Below are 24,399 nucleotides of genomic sequence, written 5' to 3' on the forward strand. Positions count from 1 at the left end.
TGCTTCTACCCAACGCTCTACTGCATGTGCATCTTCTGACACAAATCTGCACTGGACATGGAGGCTCAGAGCTGGGCTCACTGGGCCAAGAGCAATAGCCCTGTGCTGTAGAAGGCCACCTACCAGGAGACAAGGGAGAGCCCTGGGCCCTTAACAGAGCTTCAGGGAGGTGAGAAAAATGTTGATGTTCTCACCAATAGAAACACAGATCTTATTTCCTAAAGCAGACGCATTGTATTACCACACTTGGGGCTTGTATAGGAAAAGTAATAATTTTTATTTTTATTTTTTATTTTTTATTTATTTATTTTTTTTGGAAACGGGGATTGAACTCCGGTCCTTGTGCTTGTGCAGCAGGCGGTGAAACCACTGAGCTAAATCCCCAGCCCAAGTTATAATTTTTATAGAAAAAAATGATAATTATTCACTCAATACAATGTCAAGGACTTGAAGCTATCTTCATATCATCTTAACTCTTGATTAACTTAGATCTTTACATTGCTATTCTGACTTTTCTTTAATTCATATTTGGGAATTGATGACAGTAAAAATGAAAAAAGAATTCTGAATCTGAAAAGTAATCAAATTTTCTTTCACCATGTGACAGTACTCAGGAATTCACCATAAGCAAATTAATTATTATGGAATTCCACAAAGGGTTCCTGTTGAGTAAGCAAAACATATTTTTAGATGACAATGTTCACTCACAGGAGTCAGAATCCTCAGGTGCAGACCAGCTAAAAGTGAATAGCTCTCCTGATGTGGGGTTGGTGTCCCCAGAACGCAACTTAAGCATCCTCATCCTCCAAATTCTCTACTGCCTCCTCTGTTCTCTCCTCTCACAGTGGACTTAAGAAGAACACCAGAAAGCCATTCACATTTTAAGCTATGTTAGACAACTATCATTACAGCTCAGTGGTTCTCGACTAATTGATAGTGACATACAGAGGGCACCGGGCTATGTCTGAAGACATCATCTGTAGTCACAAGTAGAAGGTACTACTTGCATTTACTGGATAGAGGATAAGAGGCTGCTAAACCTCCTATGATGTGCAGTATATCCAAGAATTATCTGATCCAATATGTCAATAATGCCAAGGTTGAGAAATCCTGATCTAACACAAGCATCCTTACAAACACTCTTATGAGAGCTTTTTTGTAGTTTCCTGACTTTTTATTAGGATGTCTTAGTTATATTGAATCAACATTCATTTTCCCGAAACTTTTAATGTATTAGTTTTATTTATATACTTTGAGATCCCAGAGCAGGAAAGAAAATCAAATCTTTTATCTGCATGACAGATTTTCAAATGTCTGCTACTACTACCATGCCCTATCTCAAAAGCTCAACTGATATTCCCAGTGTTCCTACCAGATCAATATATGAGCACTATTTTGCAGATGAAGAAATTGAGACTTAGAGACATCAAGAGATACATTCACAGAACTAGTATAAGTGACAGAGCTGGGACTGAATTTTAAAGTTCATGCCTTCTATGTACATAACTACTCTAACTGTATTCCACGTATAATTTGGTTTCCTTCCTCAACTTTCAACTACCCCCATTTCCTTTTGTTCTGTTGATTCTCCTTTAATCCTCCCTACCCTCTGTGCTGCAAGTCAGCTACAGGAAGAGCATGTGTCTCAGCAAGGTGGTACTGAAACAAGAGTCAGTCCGCATGAGATGCCTGCTCAGTGTTCTTCTGGGTCTACACTCAATTTATTTTGCATTTCTCATTTTGCCACCTGATAACTGAAGAATATTAGATCCAGAGGGCTCTGGTCAGTGTGTACCAGAGGTAAAAAAAAATTCTTTTACTTTTGTTTCAGAAGAACGTGGAAGTTTTCAAAGCACATATACTGAAAAGGAAAGTAGATTCTATGTTTTTGTTGAAGTTGGTTGAGAGGTACACCATGGCTTATACTATTCTCTCTACTTTGAGGGTGTTGCAAAATATTTCATGGGGAAAAAAGAAACCCTCTCCTCTCTGCTTGCATTTAGCAATTGCCTTTACTGTTATTTCATATTCACTATTTAATGTTATGGTGGAAAAACAATTTGCAAAATACAATATTGAGCACAAGTAAAGATTAATTTCTGAAATAAAATTTTTATGACAGCAAGATTAAGCCAAATCTCTTAAGCTACTTAACTTTGTTTTCTCCCTTTTCAGTTCTTTCCTTGTTACATGTCTATATGCCTACAAATGGAAATACATCTTGCAACTGTCAGAATGAAAACACAATTTGGCCAAAAACCCCACACTGAATGGTTTAGTAATCAGATATATTCACTGAGCTTTCTGCTTCTCTCGTGGAACAAGATTAACCTTGTGAGATCTGCACTCTCCAGATGAATAAGAGACCTGATCTGGCCACTCACCTCCCCATAAGGGTAGTGTCCCAAGCACTCTCCAATTCCAATTTTATATTCCATATGCGCAACACAGTTTTCACTGTTTGTGATGACAACGTATGTCCCCTTTCACTCTCATCAGCTCCCCACACAACGCCAGATGAAAGTTTGTCCAGAGTCATTTATCATTACTATTGAGAAAAAAAACTATAACTTAATCCTGTCCCTGTGGAAGGTCAGAGTTGCCATCCTCCTTGATAAAGCAGAATATTGTCAAGCCAAGCACAGTGGTACATATCTGTAAACCCAGCTATTAGGGAGGCTGAGGCAAGAGGATTGGAGCCCAGTCTGGGCAACACAGTAAGAACCCCATCTCAAAAAACACACAAACAACCACACAACAAAATAGAACTATTTCACTAGATGACAAACTACATTTCTTTAATAATCTAGAAACAAGTTTGCTACATACAATTACAAAATTTGAAGGAAATAAAGGAAAACTACTGTTTTTTCAGGAAATCTTATTGACTGAATGACCTCTTACTTTGTTCTAGCCATTTGATTCTTTGTGTCCCTTTTGTTCTATCACTATACATTTTTTGGCCTAGCTTTCCTCATAAGTTCACGTTCTCAAGATGTAAACTCATACTGAAAACAAAATTTATGAGAGTTATTAACTTCTATTTATATAGATTGGACATTTTGGAGTATTCCAGAAAGTGTTCTGCATGTCTCACTTAAAGGAGTTCACGTAAACTCACCACAAACCATGACTAAGTACTGCTTTTATCCCAGCATTATACCAGAAATGAAATTCATGGAAGGTGAAATAATGTGTCCCGCTTTTAGAATCTTCAACTGAACTAATTCAATATACCCAATTTGAAAATGACTCCTATTCTGAGTAAAACCCAATCCCCAAATCTCAGCATTTGACTTTGGTTATTTTGTTGCCCCTTTCCTAATTATTATTCTTATGCCTGCATTTAACTATTCAGTTTTAATTCATATTTAGCTTTGTTATAAATGAATAAAACTGAACTATTCACCATTAATGGCAATATTAAAGTACTTTCCTACTGTGAAATATTATGTAGTCATTAAAAATAATGAGCCATATATAAATATAGTAGCAAGAGAAATTATCTGTTAGATATTGTTGAAAGGAGCCAATGACAGAACAATATCAGAACATATTCCATTGCTTCAAAAATAATTCAATATAAATGCTAATTTGTTCCACTTATATTACTAGTTTATCTCAGTTCGTTGAAAAGAAAGTTTTGTGTTATTTTCTGCTTGTTTCTTTTTTTGTAAGAATCTTTTTGGTTTATGTCTTGTAGTCTGAGTAACTGCTTTGAAGATTAATGATAAAGTATATTAACTACTGTTATTCTCTTATTTTGTTATGATATTTCATTTTATTTTTTCATAAAATAGAAAAATTAATTTTTAAACCCTAAAAGCATATATGCCAAATTTTGAATTGGGAGCCAAGGAAAATTTTTAAAAATTTCTATTTTATCTTACATGGGTGTGAATTATTGGAATTTTGTATAAGGGGCTCCTGTTATTTTTACAATATAAAAAAGGCTAAATATGCTCATAGACTAAGTGTATTTAATGTTGCCCATTTTTAAATAGCTCAACCTTCAATACTTATTCCATTTTACTTTGTTCAAATTTATTTTTCCCATAGATAGCCTGGGAGACAATTATAATAGACTGTACTTTCTCTAATACTCCATGGATCTTTAAATTCTTCCTCCTCAACCCACAGTATTCTCTTTTTCCTTAAATTCTATCTCTTTAAAGAAAACTATGGACATATTAAGATTTCCATATATCTTATAAAAGGGAAAGTAAAAAAATTAAGAAATTTATATATTTTGAATCAATAACAATAAAAATTTAATGCATTACTTATTGTAACGGTTTTGATCTAAAATATCTCCCAAAAGTTTCATGTGTTTAGAGGTGAGGCTTTTGAAGGTGATTAAATTATGAGAGTGCTAGACTCATAAGTGGATTAATCTACTGATAAGTTCACAGATTAATGTGCTACAGGAAGCAGGGCCTGGTTGGTGGAGGTGGGTTACTAGAGATGGGATCTGAAAAAGTATATTCTTGACCTCGAAAGACTTCTTTCTTTCTGCTTCCTGGCTGCCATAGGTTGAAGAGCTTCCTTTACCATATCCTTCCCTCATGATATTTCTGCCTTGGAGCCAGCTATCCATGAACTGACCCTTTGAAACTGTGAGTCAAAATTAATCCTTCCTCTTTTAAGTCATTTATACCAGGTATTTTATTTTGTCTTAACAACAGAAAAGTGACTAACAAACTTACTGAATTAGAATGTTATAAAATAATAAAGAATAGTTACAAAGGTTTTGAACATATTACTGTATTTCTTTGTAAAAAGATGGATAAATTAAACATTAAGAGTATTGTGAAAACCTCGACTTTTACAACTTTAAGAATGAGATAAAGCACCTTGCACAAACACACAAAAAGATGTATTACATTCTAAAATTTTCAAAATTCAAGAAACAATTACCTTACCATTGTGAGGGTAAATGGGTGGTTTTCTAATGCAGATACGCTGGGACAATGTAGAATAATATACTACAAAAGTAACAAAAAAAATTTAAATGACCAAAAATACACTTAACTATTTCAATAATGTTATGTCTACTAACTTTCAAAAATTACAGACAGTCATATGATAAAGGGTATTTTAAACATTGCTGTCTACTGACTCACCTGGCCAGGTCTTGCTTTAAAATTTTCTTTGACCATTCGGATTTCCATGACATCTGATGGATGACTAATGACTGAGATGATGGTAACTGGCTTATTGCTCCGGATACACCTATAAAGTCTTTCGGCACAGTACAGGCACAAAGGTCCGGAAATCCAAAGCCAAGTCTAAGGGAGAGGTTTTGAAAATGTACCTCAAGAAATATTTGGGTTGTAGGAATCTATATCTTGCCTGATTGCTTATTTTACACATTCCTGCGACAATATTTTACTGTGTCTTGAAAAACAAAACATACAGAAAAACGAATAAAAAATGATGAACACTGACTGAATCTCATTCAAACACAACTCAAGTATGAAACAAAAGATAAAATAATGGCAAGACCCAATCTCAAACCCACACACCCTGTGTAATAAGTAAATATTCATTCTTTCAACTTCTGTGCACACAAATATATGATGTGTACATTTAATGACTTTCAGTAAAGGAATAAAGGCAAGCTAAAACTTTAGCTTTTAGGAGAAAAAGACTACTGGTTTACCAATTTGAAGCTTCATAAAAAATAATCCTCTAGATATTTTCAATGCACATATGTATATGTATAGTGCCATACACAATATTCACATATTTTTTAAAGTGAGATATGATAGAGACATGTTTAAACTTACACTCACATAACATAGTATGAACAGAAAATAATATATAAATACTGCGATAATTTTGAACTGGGAAGATCCAGAAGCCTGCGAGGGCACCATTCTTCAACAAATGCACACTATACCTCCCTCATCACTTTGAGACTTCCAACTCACTCTTATGTTAATGGTCACTTTTAAAACCTTACTTACATAGTTTTTCCAGACCTTCCTCCTCCCAAACAGATCATCATGATCTGTCTTCTACATAAGTGACATTTAGCTGGCACAGTGTGTAGAGGGGGCTTTGTAGGACAAGTTCTGCAACATAGCAGGCTTGGGCTTTGGGACAGTCACCCTCTGATTATCAGGTCACATGTAAGTGGGAGCCATCGGACCTGCCTTTTCTAACCTTCAGCATTATGTGAAGTTTAGATAAACACTGAAAATAGTGAAATCTAATATGTATGCAGAGGATTGTTATAAATAGAAAACATAAAACTAGCACACTTACTCCAGAGTCACCTACAAATTTATTCTAGCTTTTGGTGTTTCTTTCTTCTCTTCTTAAAGCAGAATTTAACATCATTATTCTCTACCTTCCCTTGATATACTTAAAGTATAGGATGTGATTTACATGTCAGCAGTTCCAATAGCCACAAGAGAAAATTAGAGCCTTCAGTAAACTCTTTACTGAGAATTCAGAGAAGTTTTCAAAGAGCAAGCATTTTAGTTGGTAGTTGAATGCTCTTTCTACCACTTACTAGTTTAGAGGTTTTGGTCAAGATATTTTATATATGTAAGCATAATTCCTTCATCAGAAAATTGATTCAATTTTCTTCAAAGGGTCACTGTGAATATTAAAAAATATTATCATGCATACAGAACACTTCAGTACAGTGCACAATGCCTAACAGATAATATTAAGTATTAATATATGAACTTTAAAATTTATTATTAAAAATATAATATATAATACATTTATACTACAATATAATAATTTGTAGTATTAATTAATTAGTATTAATTGCTTTAGTACTACTTTATTATTCAAGCTGCTTTTCTCAATGGTTTGGTAAAATGTATTTGTTATCTTTCTGATAGTAAGTACTACCATCATAATATGCAAAGATCATATGACTGGTTTAAATTTTCTATGTTCTCAAATATAATAGATCTTTTGCCCTGAACTTTCAGATACCTATAAGGGAATAACTAGTACTAATTTGATATTGAAATATTCTAAAGTATCCTATTATGTATGAATATACAGCATCAAATATATGTTTAAATGTGATGTTGATCAATCTTACTAAATCACAGACTTTGTAAAGATCAAATATAGAATTAATCTGACCTGTGGAAAATTAGCTTGGAACCTGGGCTCTTCCACACAAATCTTCACCAATGTGTTTCGGTTAAGCTCTTCTGGGTTTGAAAATCCTCCAGGTAAAGGTTCATGAAAATGTTCTGAGAGAAGCTCTGGTAAGGAAACATCCTGATAGTGGGTTTGGTTAAGAAAGATGCAGCCGGGAGGGTGAGTATCTAAATTGGTTTGATACTTCAGCAGCCCTCTAAAATTAAATTGGAAACAAACAGGGAAATGAAAAAGAGATTGAAATCAGGGGACATAATAAAGGAAATAATCTCTTTCTCTTGCTAATTTTAAACAGCATTATCTCATAAGTGTTATTGGTGTTTCATATTTAAGATAAACTGAAATATCTTTAAAATTTTAATAAATTCTTCACAAAGAGACTAAGCAAAAAATATTCTGGCCTTCCAAATAAATACAAACACAAAGTAGGAAAAAACATATGCAATCTTTTCAAGTATTTGTGAAGTTGACAGCCTTTACTACAAGTCTATTAGGCTACACAATTATGGGTAAGTTTTTACTTCAATAAACACTGTAATGATGATTACCTTGCTATATCTCCAAACATAAAAGAAAAAATACAGGGATCACATTTTATTTAAGCTAAGGCAGAATAAACAGGCCTGGTGATGTACAGAAAAATCAACAAATAAAAATAACAGGAGCTAAAACCTTGTCTCTCCTATGATCAATCTATTCATAGCAATCAGCTCCTAAATCTGTTTACCTTTCAATCTTCCTATATACAAAATCATATGAAAATCTCAAAACAATGAATCAGGCAGGACAACCTAAAATCTTAAAATCTCATTCTTGGTGTTTCTTATTTCAAGACATTCTGGGTTGTGTTTTTGCATTTCCTATCAAGGGGTTAAGTAAAATCTACCTTGAGGATAGTTCATAAATGGCACATTGCATAGAGTATCAAGAATACCACTGCTGCATAAGCAAATCATGAAGAAAAAGAAAGATTTAGGAAAGCATTGAAAAAATTTAACTTTTATTTTGAAACAATAACTTTTTTTATTTCTAATTTTTTTCTTTCCTGGTTGGCTAAGGTTCTATTATTTTCAAATTACTCTTCACGTTGCCAAATAACTGACTTTGGAAGAAAGCTGCCTCACATTGGAAACAGGCTTAGGTGAGAAACAAATTAACAGATCCTATATAAATCTGAGTTTTGTCATTCACAGGGTTCTATTTAATAAAATTGCTGGAATGTAATACTTGGACAAATCATGCATTTGATTCAATTTTGAGTTATTTGCCCAAACCTGTTGCGCCTGTTGGCCATCCCAAGGGTAGTGGCTGACAGATGGAAGGGTAGAAAATTTCAGACCTTTATTCTGCTAACCATAAATTGAACAAATATTGGCATAATGCATGTAATACTATTCTAGGTGGTCTCTGGAGTTCAATGAAGAGTGAAACTTGATTCATAGCCCTTCAAAAGTTTTAAACCTAGCCAGGGATTTAGTTCAGTGGTTCCACCGCCCGCCTCACAAGCACAAGGTCCCAAGTTCAAACCCCGGTACCGAAAAAAAAATATTTAAATCTACTTTGGAAGATATCTTGAGAGAATCTAACATAAGTCAGATCACAGATAGTAACTGTAATAGACTGCTGCCACAGTCATTTAATAGTGCTCACCAAATTTTATATACAATTCACATTATCCTTGTAAAAAAAAAACTACATGAATTTTATTCCTGTAATTATTATTTTCTCTTCTTACAATTTGAAAAACTATTTTAAAAGACCGAACAGCACCCTCGGGTGTGTGAAATAGGTGGTAGAGCCAGGATTTCCATAATGGTCTCATATACTTTACAAATTCCATATACTTTGCCTCTCCTAATACAGACATTAGCACATAGGATCCTCACAACAAACCTCTGAAAAAGTTAGGGAAGGAGACTAATACTTATTAACAAAGCCTCATATCAGGAATTTTTAGAATATTTGTTTCTCAAATAAACTTCAAAACAAAATAAGCAGGGCATGATGGCATATGCCTGTAATTCCAGCTATTCAGGAGGCTAAGGCAAGAGGATCACAAATTTAAGGCCAGCCTTGGCAAGTCTGCATTAAAAAAAATATCTCAGAATGTAGCTAAGTGCTGGAGCTTACCTAGCATCCCCAAAAACCTAGGTTTAAACACCGGTAACACACACACACATAAACAAACTAATTCTATTAGGTAAATACTTTTATTCCCATTACACTGATGAAACACTATAAGCTTTTCCTTTGGCAAGAAATTAACTAAGTGGTAGTAAAGGCATGGTCTTCAGAAACCTGATCTCTCTCACTACAAGCACCCATGCCATACCAAGTAAATCCATTATTTAATGAAGCAGACATCAGAGAAAGGTTTTTAAAATAACCAAGTCTGGAAACAAGGGGTATGTGTGTGTGTGTGTGTGTGTGTGTGTGTGTGTGCGCGCGCACGCGCGCGCATATTGGAAGGGGGCTGCTTATAATTTGGGTTTTAACATCAGGCAAATGAATGTTATCCATCCCTTCTAAATCCTAACATTCAGTAGACACAATTGTGCCATGTTCAAGATCCTTACACTGTTAATGTTGTCACAACACAGTACACCTTTTCAGGCCCAGCCAGGCAAGGAACAATGCTGCTCTTGGCACATAAGGCAGTATACCATAACCTACAAGACCCTGTAATTTTGAGAATTCTGTGCTATTCTAAGCTATATTCAAAATAAATAGTACAGGCTACCTCCATCCTAACAACCCATTAAACACTTCCTTACTTAGTAATTGCTGCCATCACAAAAAAGTGGATGAGACAGAAAAGATATAAAGACAAACAGTGATAAAAATATCATTCATCAAAAAATCAAACAGGAACTCTCAAGTTATTGTGCCATAACTTAGTGACGAGAATAAAGGACTAGGAAGGACGCTGGCAAGTTTTGAGCTCAGTATTGAAAACTACAGGTACTGGGCCAGCCAGTCAGGTGCTTGTTGCTTCCATGACCATTTCTATAAACCTCATGACAAACCTCTGTAAGGATCAGTGGCCTTCTGCTACCCTGAGTGAACAGACGTAGAGCAGTTAGTAAAATGACCAATACAACCCTGCCAGTGCAGGTTGGGACAAATAATCCAAGTGGTCCGATTCCAAAGTTCACACTCCTTTCCCCATACCAAACCCACTCCCCATGCAAAATAACCATTCTGAGCTAGGATGTAGCTCAGAGCCGCCGCGCTTGCCTGGCAAGCACAAGGTCTTCAGTTTGATCCCTGGTACGAAAAAAAAAAAAAAGATTAAGTTACAGAATAACTATTCTACTTTATGGAAAATATCCTCAAATTGAAGACCAATGACTCCATTGAAAGAAAAATCTCATGGTTCTACATACTTACAAGTTTAGAAAAGGAGGTAATATGTTTCTATGAAACTAATAATTTTATTTTTTTAAGCTCAATTGATTGCAGTAACTTACTTTTTTATTGTCTCAGTAAAAAATAAAAGTGCCCATTTCTCTGGTACTAGTGAAGAATTCCCCAGAATTCTCAGAATATTTGTTCTTTGAATATATTTCTTTAAAATTATATTTCAAGTCCATTAAAATAGACTTTCTAAAGAATTTTAAAAACAAATGTATATTCGGTATTATGAATATTTGAATTGATGGACAAAAATCGAATATGATTTCTTTATCCACTTCCTTTACTCTATTTACTTTTGTTAAAATTTGTGGCATACGTTATATGTAGTCTTTATAGTTGTTTTGTGTCCCTATTACCTTTATTCAGAAAATATGAGTGCCTTTCTTTAGTATTTAACGCAATCTTCTGAAATACAAGAGTCCACTTTAATGTGAAATTCTGTGTCTATCTGCCAAAAAATGGTGATGTTGCTTCTTTTCCCACAGCACCACTAAGATTTACATCTTTCACAATTAATATTTTATCAATTTTAATCTTATTAATTTAAATTATGAAGCTCCTTGCCTTCAGGAAGTGAATAATTTAGTGCAACACTTTTCTGTGAACTTTCTGTGATGGTGGACATGGTCTAAATCAGTGCTGTTCTACATAGTAGCCATGAGCTATGTGTGGCTATTGAACAACTGAAATGTGACTTGTAGAAGTAAAGAACTGAATTTTTAATATTACTTCATGTTAAGTAATTTAAACTGAACCGCTACAACACAGATCTAATGGGTTTAATTAATCACAAAATTTAATAGGGAAAAGCAAAATGATCAATGATATATAGATATATAGTAACCTCTTGAAATGGTGTAGATGTATAACAAATTTTGGCTATGAAATTGTGGAAAGGGTTTCATTAAGAAGGAAGCAATTGAAGGATATGCAGGTTCCAATGCCCATAGAATTGGAGAATGACATCCCTTATATGTCCATAACCACTGCCAAATGCCACCCTCTCTTCAGCAAGTTTCTTGCACATAGTAGCTCTCTCATAAACTTCCTGTGAATTGATGTGAAAAGTAAGCAATTATGACATACTTTGTTTTAATACAGAAAACATGTCTAGGAATCAAAAAAAGGGGAAATTCTAATATGTATTCTAATACATATTAGAAATTCTAACAATGTTGTAGCTAAATAAATGATAAAGCATTAAATGCAAAAAAGGGAAAGGGAAAATATTTTAGTGAATAGTAATTAGAAAGTCTTGCCCAGTTAGGACAGTGACATGATGAGGGATGGAGTGGGGAAGTATGAAGACTACATGGGAATAGAAATGCTTACTACTAACTTTCAAGTTACATTGTATTATGTTCCTACAGAGAAACTTTGAAGTATCTGTGTAATGTTGAGTGCTCCTCTACCATGGAAAATAAAAGATTGTAAGACATATCAAAATTTATGGTTGCGAATGCTGCTGTTTTTGCATTCATAGGAATCTTAACATGTGCTTTCAACATTCCACAGTGTCTTAAACATGTAGGTTTCTTCCCTTTATTGCTTTTCTTTCCTTGAGAGACATTATAGTTATCCTATTGGATAATTTCTGTTTGGGCTTTTTGTATGTTTTTTTTTTTAATGCCTACATGAGAAATCATAGAAAGTAATATGGTGTATTGAATAAAGTCTGCTAAGTTACAACACACAAATCATAAAACAATTTCACGACAAAATTTAAGTATTACAAAATACCATACCTGCCAAAAGGACAATCACAAAATCATCCCTATTTTAACTTCATGTTAAAAATCTCTAATAAATGCAATGTCACTCGTGCAGGCTTTATGTTTACAGTGATTTTTATCCTTCTGAAAGAGAAAAAAATTCATCTTCCTTAGGAACCTACTTTTTCCCTAGAATTCTATAACACATTTTTTCTTTACAGTAAAAATATAATTTTTTTCCTGAAAGTTTACTTTACTTTTATCGAAGTAAAAAAAAAAAAAAAGAGCTTAGGTCAGAAAATAAGACAAAATTTTATATTTTAAAGTCAATCACAACCCTCTAGCTTCAGTGGAATCCATTAAAATGAAGACATCTTTTTTTTTTTTTTTGGTGCCGGGATCAAACTTGAGACCTTGTGCTTTCGAGGCTGACGCCAGAACCCCTGAGCTAAATCCCGGGCCCCAAAATGTATGCTCCTGAAGGTCAAGAGTTTGTCCTGCCCCCCTGCTATTTTTCTGATGTCTAAAACTATACCTATAACCTACAGCAAATATTTAATGAATATTCACTAAATGAGACACTAGAAGTACACAAATAATTTCTTGGTGTGATTGTTGTTGATACGTATGATTAAGGTGTCATCTGGTTTTAAAACATTGATTTTGAACTCATTTTCTACCTTCAAAATATATATCTAGTGGTTAGCTAATGGAATTCAAGTAAATTCAAATAAACTAAATGTACCATGCATTCACACTAGTCAATCTGGAACATAAACATTTCTTTTCATCAGTGAGCAAATCTCAGCCATGCCCAAAACCAGCTCTACCCTAAGCAGATAATTATCAAGAGAGGCAGGTTTACCTATTGGCGCACCTGAAAACACAGTGATTCCCTATTCCCAGGACAAAGTATGTCTCAGGGAATTAAGCCCTAAGCATCTGGGTAGCCACCTAACCACAGCTTTCTTGCCTCTGCAGTCTTCACTGAGCTCTTGCCACTGACACCTGAGTCTTCTAATCTTTCAGTTTAACCAGGACGTGAATTGTGTCATTTACTGGTGCCTGCTTAAGCTTACAAGACTGAGCTAGCATCATGGATTTGTGGTCCGTACAGGTGCACTAGACTGTGCTCTCAGAAGAGCCGTGTCATTGGGTCCATGCTCTGTCATCTCTCTGAATGATTAATGTGTTTTTTAATCAAGAGACTGCATTTGGATTTGCATTTGCATTTGCATTTGCATTTGCATTTGCAGAGGGCTCTGCAAATTAAATGGCCAGTGCTGCCACAATCCTTGTCTGGTAATTCTAATCCCAGAGAATAATGCATTGAGATTAAGACCTGAACATAGAGTATGTGAAGTAAAACATATCATTTCACTGTTTCCTTAGCTGAAACAGAGAGATATGCCTGTTCCTCCATATATCACAGGTGTATAGAAAGGGCTTTGACTTGTGAAGAAAAAAAAGTACAACATAAGTGGCCACTATTTCTTAGCATTTCCTCTGCTTTCAGGCTTTACTAAATTAGCAGTAGGGGATAAAAGAATTGTTCCGCAATTTGGAAAAACATTGACATACTGAATACACAATGGTACTTCAATTCACAAATACTTTCATTTGTAAACAATTTAGTTTGCAAACAGAAGCATTTGGCAAAATTTTGTTTTTGTTTGAGAACTTTGCATCAGGTGACGAACACGCCTGAAGACATCTTTCCTGTATGAACATGAACATAGCCATTTTTTCCAAAATCGTGGAACAAATTGAGTCCATGAACCAAGGTTCCACTGTATTTCTTAAACTTAATGCAACATTTGTTCCTTCTCTTTTCTCCTCATTTTTATCATCCTATAATTCCAGCCAAAATCACCTGTTAATATAGAAAAGCTCCCAGGAGAAAATTTGAGATTAAAAATTATCCAAAGAATTATTTGATCTGTAGCTTGATATTTCTATCCCCCAAATGAGAGAAAAAATTCACAATTGGTAAGATTAAAATTCATTAACACATGTAGCTTGTATCTTAAATGATTCTAGGTATATAAAAATGCTTTGTATACACTATGTCTACCTACATTTGCACACATATGTACATATGAACTACACAACTATAGGCATTCTGTTTGGTCTTGTTTTATTTGAGACAGTGTCTCACTATGAATCCCAGGCTGGCCTCTAATTGTAATCCTCCTGCTTTGGTCTCCTGAATGGTGGAATTTCTGTACAGGCATGTGCCACCACACCAAGCTAACTATAAGGCATTCTGATGGGAGAAAATGCCACATGGCCTCTGTCCCCACTCCCAACTGGCTTACAGAATAAAATATCAGCAAATGTAAGTAGACTATAAAACCTTAGTCTGTAACTATTATACAAAAAAATTATATTACCTAAAAATGAAAATCTTATGGTTGGGAAATGAGGAAATATAAACATATATTAAGTATCACAGTTGTATGAGACGTAGTGTTTACTAAAACATGAAAAGCACGCACACATTATGGGGAAGGAGGACCTGGATTTTATATAAGATCTCATTCCTCAAAGATTTTATTCACCCTATACATTTAAGTAAAAAAATTGAGAGCTAGGAATGTACCTCGGTTATAAAGCACTTTAGCATGTGTGAGGCCCTGAAGTTCATTCCTGGCACTACAATAAAGGAACAAAGGGAGGAAAGAAGAAAGCTCTGGGAGTTGTTATGAATCATTTCATTATTATCTTTTAAGTTAATAATACGATCGTCAAGTTGCCAGGTTAAACCTGTTCTCATTCTAGGAGCCTTCATGTGAGAAGAAAATTTCTTCAATGGCTTTTATTTTCCTCATAATCCAGTATTTTTTTAAACTCTGAATATACTTAAGGAGGAGATATGAAATGCATAAAGATAATATTATGTTTGGTTAAGATTTAGCTTAAAGGCTTTAGCTTAGAATCTTTATTGACTTTTTAAAACTTCATACAACTTAGGGAATCTAATACAAGCCAAGAGGCCCTTTCTTACACATAATGTATATATGGGTCTCAAAATTAAATATGTACATAAATACAAATAAATTTGTAGGGTGTGTGTATATTTCAGTAATTCATAGATCACTTAAATCCATTCAATGATTCCTAGAGATTATAAATTTGGATAAGGATTTTAAGATCCCTTACTCTATGGAAGAAATGAAACTTTCATAATAGAAATAACAGACATCAAAGTGATAATAAGAGGGAACCATGGCAGAGCGCTGGCAGCACCTGACCCAGCCTATCTGGGGCCTCCACCACCTGGAGTACCGAGCTCAGGACGCTGACGTCAGGGGCCTGACCACCCTGACCCCAGTGTCTGATAGCAGCAAGGTCGTCGTGGTGGAGAGTCATGTGACAGACACCCCGCCCACATCACCAGCTCCCCCTCTGGTAGCCATAGCAGCTCCTGCTTGACCCCCGCCCACCTGGGGGGGGGGGTTGCTTGGGGTGAAGGGAGGATGCGCTGCCAGTGCTAAAATTTTTTCCATTTTTAATAAAACGCCAAAAATATCAACCCACCAAAAATAGATGCCTCTCCCCGTGGCCCTAGACAACCTGCCCCCCCGCCCACCCCACCCCACCCCGCCCACCCCCCACCCCACCCCCGCACTGCTCCCTGGCCCCATCCCCCTCCCCATGCCACCACCCTGCCTGCCTCCCAAGGCTCTGCTCTGTGACAACTTCGGGTGGCCCCTCGGCCTGCCGGTAGCAGTGGCAGTCTTGGGAAAGAGGGGTGGGCGGAGGAGGGGAGGGGAGACCAGCAGGAGGAAGCCAGTGGTTCCACTGGACTAGACCACTCCCCACGCCTGTTCTGAAGATCCGAGAGCCTCGGTTCCCCGTGCCAGTCGCCACCACTCGGTGTGTGAGCTTGGGTCAGTGTGAGAGTGTGTGAGTGTGTGAGCGTGTGGAGAGGATGTGTACATCCCTATCTCTTAGCAAAGGCCAATACCAGATGTAAACGGTGCCTCTGGGCAAAGGAGGCTTGTATTTTGCACATTTTATAAAAACTTGAGGAGTGTGAGATTCCCGCTTGTATATTTCTAAAGAGAGAAGAGCCCAACCGTCCCTCTCCTCTCCACTCACTCCCTTCTTCCCTCCCAGCCCTTCCTCCCCAGCCCCTAGCCAAGGAGTGTGAATTTATAGATCTAATTTTCATAGGCAAAACAAAGCTTCAAGTTGCATCTCCTGTGGATGCGCGTGTGCAGCCCCGGCCTGGGGTGGGAAGGTGCGTGGGGCCTTGGGGTTCCTGGCCGCGCACCTGGCGCTCAGGCTTGCCCACACCCTGCCCCAGGGCTGGGCTCCCATGGCCAAGCTTCAGGCTGATGCCCTTTCTGCATCTCAAGTCTTCCGTGTAGCAGCTTTAACCCAGTCCGCGTCCAGTCATGGTCATGCCTGTGGCTCCCCTACATCAGACCTAAGCCCTGAGCCGAGGCAGGGCCGGGGAGGGCGCGGGCCTCCAGGGACGTTCTTACTGTGCTAAAAAGCCACTGCAAACATAGCAATAAAAACACGTCATTTTCAAAAAAAAAAAAAAAAAGTGAAAATAAGTACATCAGGTCAATTAAAAATTAGACATCAAAAGAGTATCAGAATAAGTCAACCATAGGAATGAAAAATACAGTAGTTTACAAAAGATTTAGCTACTATCATAAACACCAAATCCTCAACCTTCTATCATGATAATGGACATATAATTACAATCTCTAAAGTGAGACAAAGTTAAGCAAATATATACTGTGTATATCATTTAGAGTCCTGGCTCCAAATACCTGTGCAGATCCCCTATTTTAGCTACAGACTCCTTTTGTGATTCTGGCTCAAGGTCTACATTAAAGCCCTGCATCAGCCTCAATAGGTCTTTCCCACTGCCTAGTAGTAGGTAGAATAGCCATGTGTCCTGGTTTACCCACATCTACTGATTAATTATTAATATCAGCCTCTTCCATTATCAAAAATCTCCAGGGTTTTTTTTCCCCCATTAAGTTTATTGGTACATTTTAGGTATAAAATACGATTACATTCATCATTGGGATCTTGTACCATTACATGAGAAGAACTTGGTTCTTATTTTTTTCCCCCTTCCCCTGCCCTCCCTTCACCCCCTCCACCCTCCCTATTTGCAAAGACTTTGTTTCCATTTTTTTCCTTTTCTCATATTTTTTCTTTTCCCCTACCCCTCCCACTTCCTCTGCTCCTTTAGACCTTTATTCCTGTTACACAATATCAATTATACATTTTTAAAATTACAATATCAAGATCTAGGAAAAGTCTCCAGTTTTGACAATAAATTACGTAGTCAGTGCCAATTTAGAGGCAATATAAGGGAAACTGGAAAAAAGTATAAGGAAGTAAAATTTCCTCCCTCGGGGATAGAATAGGATCTATTACCATAAAACCTCTGGGCCTTTCTCTGGGATCCATTCAAATTCCCATCTGACCTTCTAAAAAGAGCACCTGCCTTCCATCAATAGGAGGATTCTCAGGTTTTTACTTCTGCCCTATCAGTGTAAATGAAAAGAGGTCTTAGTTAATATGGCTTCAAAAAGACAGTATACTTTGGAATCAGCACATTTTAAACCTTAAATTTATTCCATAAATGCCTACATGCCCTTATAGTATGGCCTTAACTTCCTTCCCCTGGGGCGTAATACAGGGAGGATATTTCAAGTCAGCACAATAAATTCACCCTCACAACATTTGTCTAACCCTTCTTAACTTCTTAATCCTAAACTGTGAAGCTGACACCGCCTGGGGTTCATTAATGTCACTGTTGACAAAGACCACCCACTGTGTTTCCGAGGTTTGAAGAATAACTTTTTAGCAACACACACACGCACGCACACACAGAAACCATCCTTTAAATTCCCTAAAGAACAAGATTCAAGTACACTGTAAATCAGGTTCTATGCTTAACTTTTGCCAACAAATACTCCCCATGGCAGAGAACTTTGCTTAAAAATTAACATATCAATTGTATGATCCAAGGATTTCAGCAGAGTTGGCACAAAAAAATTATTTACACTATAAATTTGCTCTCACTGTCATGAGAATCTTCCCTTCTATCTTTTCTAGACTTATCACATTACAATTTCACTCTCATTTAAATATAAACATAAAATACAATCATTACCCACATAGTACTTCTGAGCTAGAATCAGGAGGGGCATGGACCCTGGTAAGACTGTAGAAGCCAAGGTGCCAAATCTCATTTACAAGGCTTACTCCACCTGTCAGGTTAGGATCTGAGACTGAGATTCTGTGACAGTGATCATTTCTTTTCTCTTCAATATCCCTTTTATCAGTAAGTGAGAATACCAGAATGTATCTTCTCCTGATAAGTTTTTGAAATGGAAATGACGAACGGAACTTCCAGTTCCATCCATCTCTGGAAAGAAGCAATAGATTTGGCCTTACCCCCTCCCCATATGTCTTTGGAATTGAAATGTCTTTAATAAAGCACATGAATAACAACCATGTAGAAAGGTGTGTAAAGCTGGGAAAAAATCCACAGGGAAACTTGTTTTGCAAGTTGGAGGATAAATATTACTAAAATCAAGTGAAATTTAGAGCACTCATAATATTATAAGAATTACTGTTCTTTTAATGACTATTTCTGATGTGCTAAGCAGTTTTACCTATATGGCCATCAAATTACTTCGCTGATAAGATAGTCTGGCTCTTCAAAAGAACTATAACTTTACTTTTAAAAGCTTCATCCTTCATTTAAATGTGAAGTTTCTTCCATATACATCGATTATTGTTGGTGCTACTATAAAATTTTCTTTCTAATATTTATTAAATATATTTATATTTTGCCTACTTTGCTACATTCCCTGTCTAAACCTATTGACAACCTTATGATACAGCTGATTTTATTAATCCAATTTAATGGATAAGAAAAAGAAAGGTTGGGCCAGGAATTTAGCTTAGTGGTTCCAGAACCTGCCTCGCAAGAGCAAGGTCCTGAGTTCGATCCCTGGTACCAAAAAAAAGAAAGGTCAAATTTTCTGCGAGGAATCACTGGCTCTTAGGAGATGCAGTTCTTTTTTTTTTTTGGTACCGGGGATCGAACTCACGATCTTGCATTTGTGAGGCATGTGGCAGAACCACTGAGCTAAATCTCCAGCCCTAGGAGATGCAGTTCTTAACTACTGTGTCATACTGCCATCTTGGGAAAGTAAATTAATTTATTTAAAAAATACTATTGAACACTGAAAAGAAACATCTGAGTACAGTATATGAAATGTAGGTTTTTAGAGTGGCATGCAATAGATTTGCTTACAAATAATAAAAATAATTCAAAATATACATAATAAGAGTGAAAACCAGATTAAGCTAAGGGTACAGATAATCATAGGACAAGATAATTGAATCCTAAATAACACTGATTCCAATATTTGTAGTTTAAAATAAGACTTCCACTCTGCCAATATCACATTATACACTCCAACTACATTGCCTTCACTTAGTTTGGTTTCCAGCTTGAGAAGGGATACAGAGAAACTATGCCAAACCAGAGTGACCATAATGTACTGGTAGGGAATTTGGGTTCTGAAATCTTAATGCCTGAATTCAAACACAAAGACTTCTACTTACTGGCCATAACCTACAGAAGTTATTTCTGCTGTCATTGCCCCTGCTTTCTCTGCTGGACAATGACAATGATGAAGATGATGATGATGATGACGATGATGATGATGATGATATTATTTAAAGGTTGCTGGGTAGATTTAATAGGATTAAACATTAGTAAGATAAATGGTAAGCATTCAATTAATATTACCTGTTATTATGTCCAAAGGGGAGAGTTCAGAATAATGATGCAATTTGAAATATTATGTAAGGAACAGATGAACAGAATTTAGAAAAGAGGAGACAATTCTCATAGCCTCCAGATTCATGGGCTTTCAAATCACTAGACAGAAGTTATAGCAAAATGAATTCTAGTTGAAAAAAAACAAGCAAAAGAAGAAGAAGAACTTTGTGAAAATTAGAGTTTTGCCAAGTCAGAATGGACATTTTCAGAATTAAGACTTTTACTTTATAGTATATCATAGGGAAGATTAAAAGAGGCAATATATTTGTGATAATGGCTTTACTAATTAGACTGATTTGATCATTCTACAATATATACATGTATCAAAACAACACATCATATTCATAAATGTAAAAAATATTTGCCATTTTAAAAACTCTTAAAAATGTTGACAGTAAAAAGAAGCTTATTCAAGATATCCTTTAAGATTCTACATTAAAAATAATTTTTAAAATCATATGACGTAAACTCTCCTTTTACTACAAAAGTTTAAGTCAATAAAACAGCCAACAATATTTAATTGCCTCATCTTTGAAGCCTAACATCATCTACAATTTCTAACCATCATTGACTTTTCAGTTCTCTGAATTGCTATACTCTTGTAAGCAAATCATATCTACATTTTAAAAGCATATAATCTCATAATTATTTCTAGTTCTTTAGATTGATTTTTAAGTTCCAAACCAGTTTTCAGTGTTGGGACGCTAGAGATCACATAACATATTGTTCTTCTCTACCTTATAGTATTTAGCATACAGGTGGACAAAGTGGCCAGCAAATAGAGATTTTCCATTTGAACCTAAAGCATACTGTTTAACAGAAATCTCAATACAAATACAAGAAATTTGCTGTGAACAATTCCATTTAAAAATTAGGTATTTCAGAAGTAAAGATTTGCTTAAGTTCTTAACACCAGTATAAAAATTACTTAAAAAGACAGACCTGTATACTGCTTATTTATCATCAATAACAACAACAAAAAACACTTTGAGAAAATTGGGTATTTTATCAGTTGCAATTTTCCCATCCCAGCAGCATTATCTGTTGCTTTATTAAAAATTAATTTTCATAGAAAGAAATGTATATTATAGAGTGCCTACTGTATTATGCATGTGTTCAATGACATTTATTTCAGCATTAGAATAATGATTTTCTTCATTTCTACTGATAAATAAATAACTATGAAGTCAGTTTAATAATAGGTCAGTTATATAATACACTGTAGATGTTATTTTGTTATTTCTCTGTATGGAATTAAGTCACTTTCTGTCTATGACACTTGCTCTACAAAAGTAAAAGCTAAATTTAAATCTGCTTTCTTTTTATCTACCAAAAAAATGGAAAAAGAACTCTCAATATATTTCTGATTAAACTTATGATGTCTCTTTGAACTCCTGAACCTTTAAAAAGTTGACTCTATTTTGAATTGAAAAGAAACAGCTTTTTCAGAGTTCTAACTTAATAAAACATAAAGGCAAAAGAATGTATAATTAAGTATAAGAATAAATGAGTCCATTTTTCTCTTATCTGATAAGAAAGGGAGAGAAGGTAAGGGGAGGAAAAGAGGGAGGGAAGGGAGGAATCACAATCCCAGTTAAGTCTAGATGATATCTTTTACAATTTTTTTTTAAGATCAAATTTTGGAAGTACAAATCCATCACAAAATTACAGCCCGATTGTAAAACATAGGAGTTTTCCGGTGAAAACAGTTGAGTTTGAATCCAAAATCCATCTGTTAAGTAACATAATCAAGTTGCCTAATTTTTCTCAGCCTCAGTTTTTCCACTTGTAAAGGGATTTTTACAGTGTTATTTACCCTCATAAAATTTTGACCATTTGATGGCATAAAGTATCTGAAGCATTCTGAACTATACTCAGTAAATGGCAAGCATATGTAATTGTATTTTAAATTACTGCTATCCCTGGTTTTGCCACCTGCTGCGCAAATGCAAGGACCCAAGTTCGATCCCCAGTACCAAATAAATAAATAAATAAATACATAAATAAATAAATAAAGTACCGCTATCCTGCAGAGTATCTGTTTATTCATAGTCCACTTTATGGAAACAAGCCATGTGAAGAAGAGAATGGGACTCAAACTTTCTCTACCCAGTCTATGCTAAGGCCCCAGAGAATGTGTTTTCTCTACAAAAAGGAAAAAAATAGAACTCAGATCTTTGACCATAGCCTTCTTCCCAGTAAGGCAGGAATGCTCATTTGGAAGCTGGGATTATGACTGTAGCCCATGTATTTAATATCCTACAATTCTATGTTCTAGAACATCAGATCAAACAAAACTAAGCAGGACACATGGAATTAAATACTACTTAACACTGCTACCCTGACCAGAGGTCTTCAAAATCGGGGAGGGGGGTGTGTGTGAAAATCCCAACATTTTGAATATACACTCTGAAATAAAAATATAATAAATAAATAATAAATATATAATTTATGTAAAGTATCTACTGCATTGACAAATTACATTATAAAACATTCTGAAGAAAGATCTAGCAATGGATCTGAACCTTTTTCCAAGCTCCCCTTCTCTGGAAATATTCAGGGTAAGATAAATGGGGAATACCAGCTGTGTTTCTAGGTATACTGTTTATTATAGGTTAGTGATGATGAACCTTTTAGAGCTTTCAAAGATACAAAAACCCCACTGCAGCACAAGTACCATAGGTTTGCCTCACAGTTTTAGGTGAAGTACACCTACACTGGGACAACAGCTGAACTAGAAAATCATTCGGAGACTCAACAGACCTCGGCTCCCTGTGGGCAGTGTGTTCTTGTAACTGAGGGCATCTCTTGAGAGGACCCGGGGTGTTTGTTGTACGACACTGGTTCATGTGGAGCATAAGCCGTCCCCAAGGTAAGGGAGGCCATGATTTCCCACACTGTCTCCTCATCTTAAAACTGAGTTGCTCAGTGAAAAGACAAGGAAAGTGATTTCTAACAACTACAGGAGGCCCACTGAAGAAGTACTGACATTATCCTGTTAATTATTCTGTTTTCTGCTCCACATCTTTCTAGTAAACCAAGTGATCCTGATAGCAGTTAACAGCCTTTTGAGTCACATGAGTGTCAAAATCAAGCCAAAACTTTCAAGTCCTCTGCTGGTGGTCATGGAGACATCAAATATACAAAGACATACTATTTTTTTTACCTGTATCTCCATGAATTAACTTAAGGAACATAACTCTGAGATCACAGCCTGGTATATATGCTTTTCAAAATAGTTGCAATTTGGGTATATTCTTTGTAAAACACAAGATATTTTTCCCTTTTTTTCTTTTTATTTATTTATTATTGTAAATACCAAATTTTCTTTATTGATCATATGTTGATGGACATATAGGCCCCTTTCAAGATTTAGATATTATGAATTGTGCTGCTATCAACATGAGAATGCATGTATCACTGTAACATAATTTCTTTAACTTCTTCAGGAAGATATCTAGAAAGGGAATAGCTGTGTCAAAAGAAATTTATAGTTTCAGTGCTTTAGAGAAACTCCATACTGATTTCCATAGTAGTTGTACTAGTTTACATTTCCACCAAAAATTTGGGGACAGCTTTTTCTCCACAGCCTTGCTAGCATTTGTTATTATTTGATTTCTTTCTTATTTTATTCATTAAGTTTATTGGTACATTTTAGGAATACAATATGATGCCATTAATCATTGAGAATTTGTACCTTTACATGATACATCTTGGTTCTTATTTTTTTTTCCCCATTTCCTTGCCCTCTCTTCCATTCCTCCACCCCTTTTTTTGAGTCAGGGACTCACTCTGTAATACAGGCTCGTCTTGAACTCACTATACAGCCCAGATTGGCCTTGAACTCAGGGCGACCCTCCTGCCTCAGGCTCCCCAGTACTGGGATTACAGGCATGTCCCACCATGCCCAGCGCCCTTTTGTTTAATGTTTTTGGCAGATCTTTATCTTTGGGCATTGCAAATCTTTGCTTTAATTGTAACTATTATTTCCTCTCTGCCTTTTTAAACTAAAAACTGGTCATTCCATTGTTATAAATTCTTCAGAACCAAGAGTTTCTCAAAATAAAAGCACTAAAATATGTTCTTGAAGTTCTTCATTTCTTATTTTCTTAATTTAGAGGATATTAGGACAAATCTATAAGGTGTTTTAAAAATTATTCCATTGTAGGAGAATCAGTGTTTAATTTTTATATATTGTTATGTTTATTTCATTAAAATATGCTATGCTTAAAATACAGCCATGTCTTCCAGTCTTAACACTACACTAAATTCCAAGTCAAAAAATACTTTTACAACTTT

The 24,399-nt window shown here is 35.6% G+C and overlaps 1 protein-coding gene across 5 annotated transcripts in view; it reads right to left on the minus strand.

The window, feature by feature from the left end:
* The window catches only part of Nox4 (NADPH oxidase 4), a 158,478-nt gene that overhangs the window by 74,993 nt on the left and 59,086 nt on the right, over positions 1–24,399 (minus strand). For 4 of the 5 annotated variants that reach the window (XM_004868204.3, XM_021247199.2, XM_087212263.1 and 1 more), the window contains 3 exons: positions 7,114–7,330; positions 5,124–5,288; positions 4,923–4,985 (listed from right to left, as the gene is read on the minus strand). In XM_004868204.3, coding sequence (XP_004868261.1) covers positions 4,923–4,985; positions 5,124–5,288; positions 7,114–7,330 — 445 coding nt within the window. The remainder of the gene's footprint in view (positions 1–4,922; positions 4,986–5,123; positions 5,289–7,113; positions 7,331–24,399) is intronic. The other variant, XM_021247197.2, reaches the window with a different exon arrangement.

The sequence above is a fragment of the Heterocephalus glaber genome, unplaced genomic scaffold (genome assembly GCF_053883595.1).
Source record: "Heterocephalus glaber isolate CG9 unplaced genomic scaffold, H.glaber_assembly_v1.0 deba00001429, whole genome shotgun sequence".
In the NCBI taxonomy this organism is placed as follows: Eukaryota; Metazoa; Chordata; class Mammalia; order Rodentia; family Bathyergidae; genus Heterocephalus; species Heterocephalus glaber.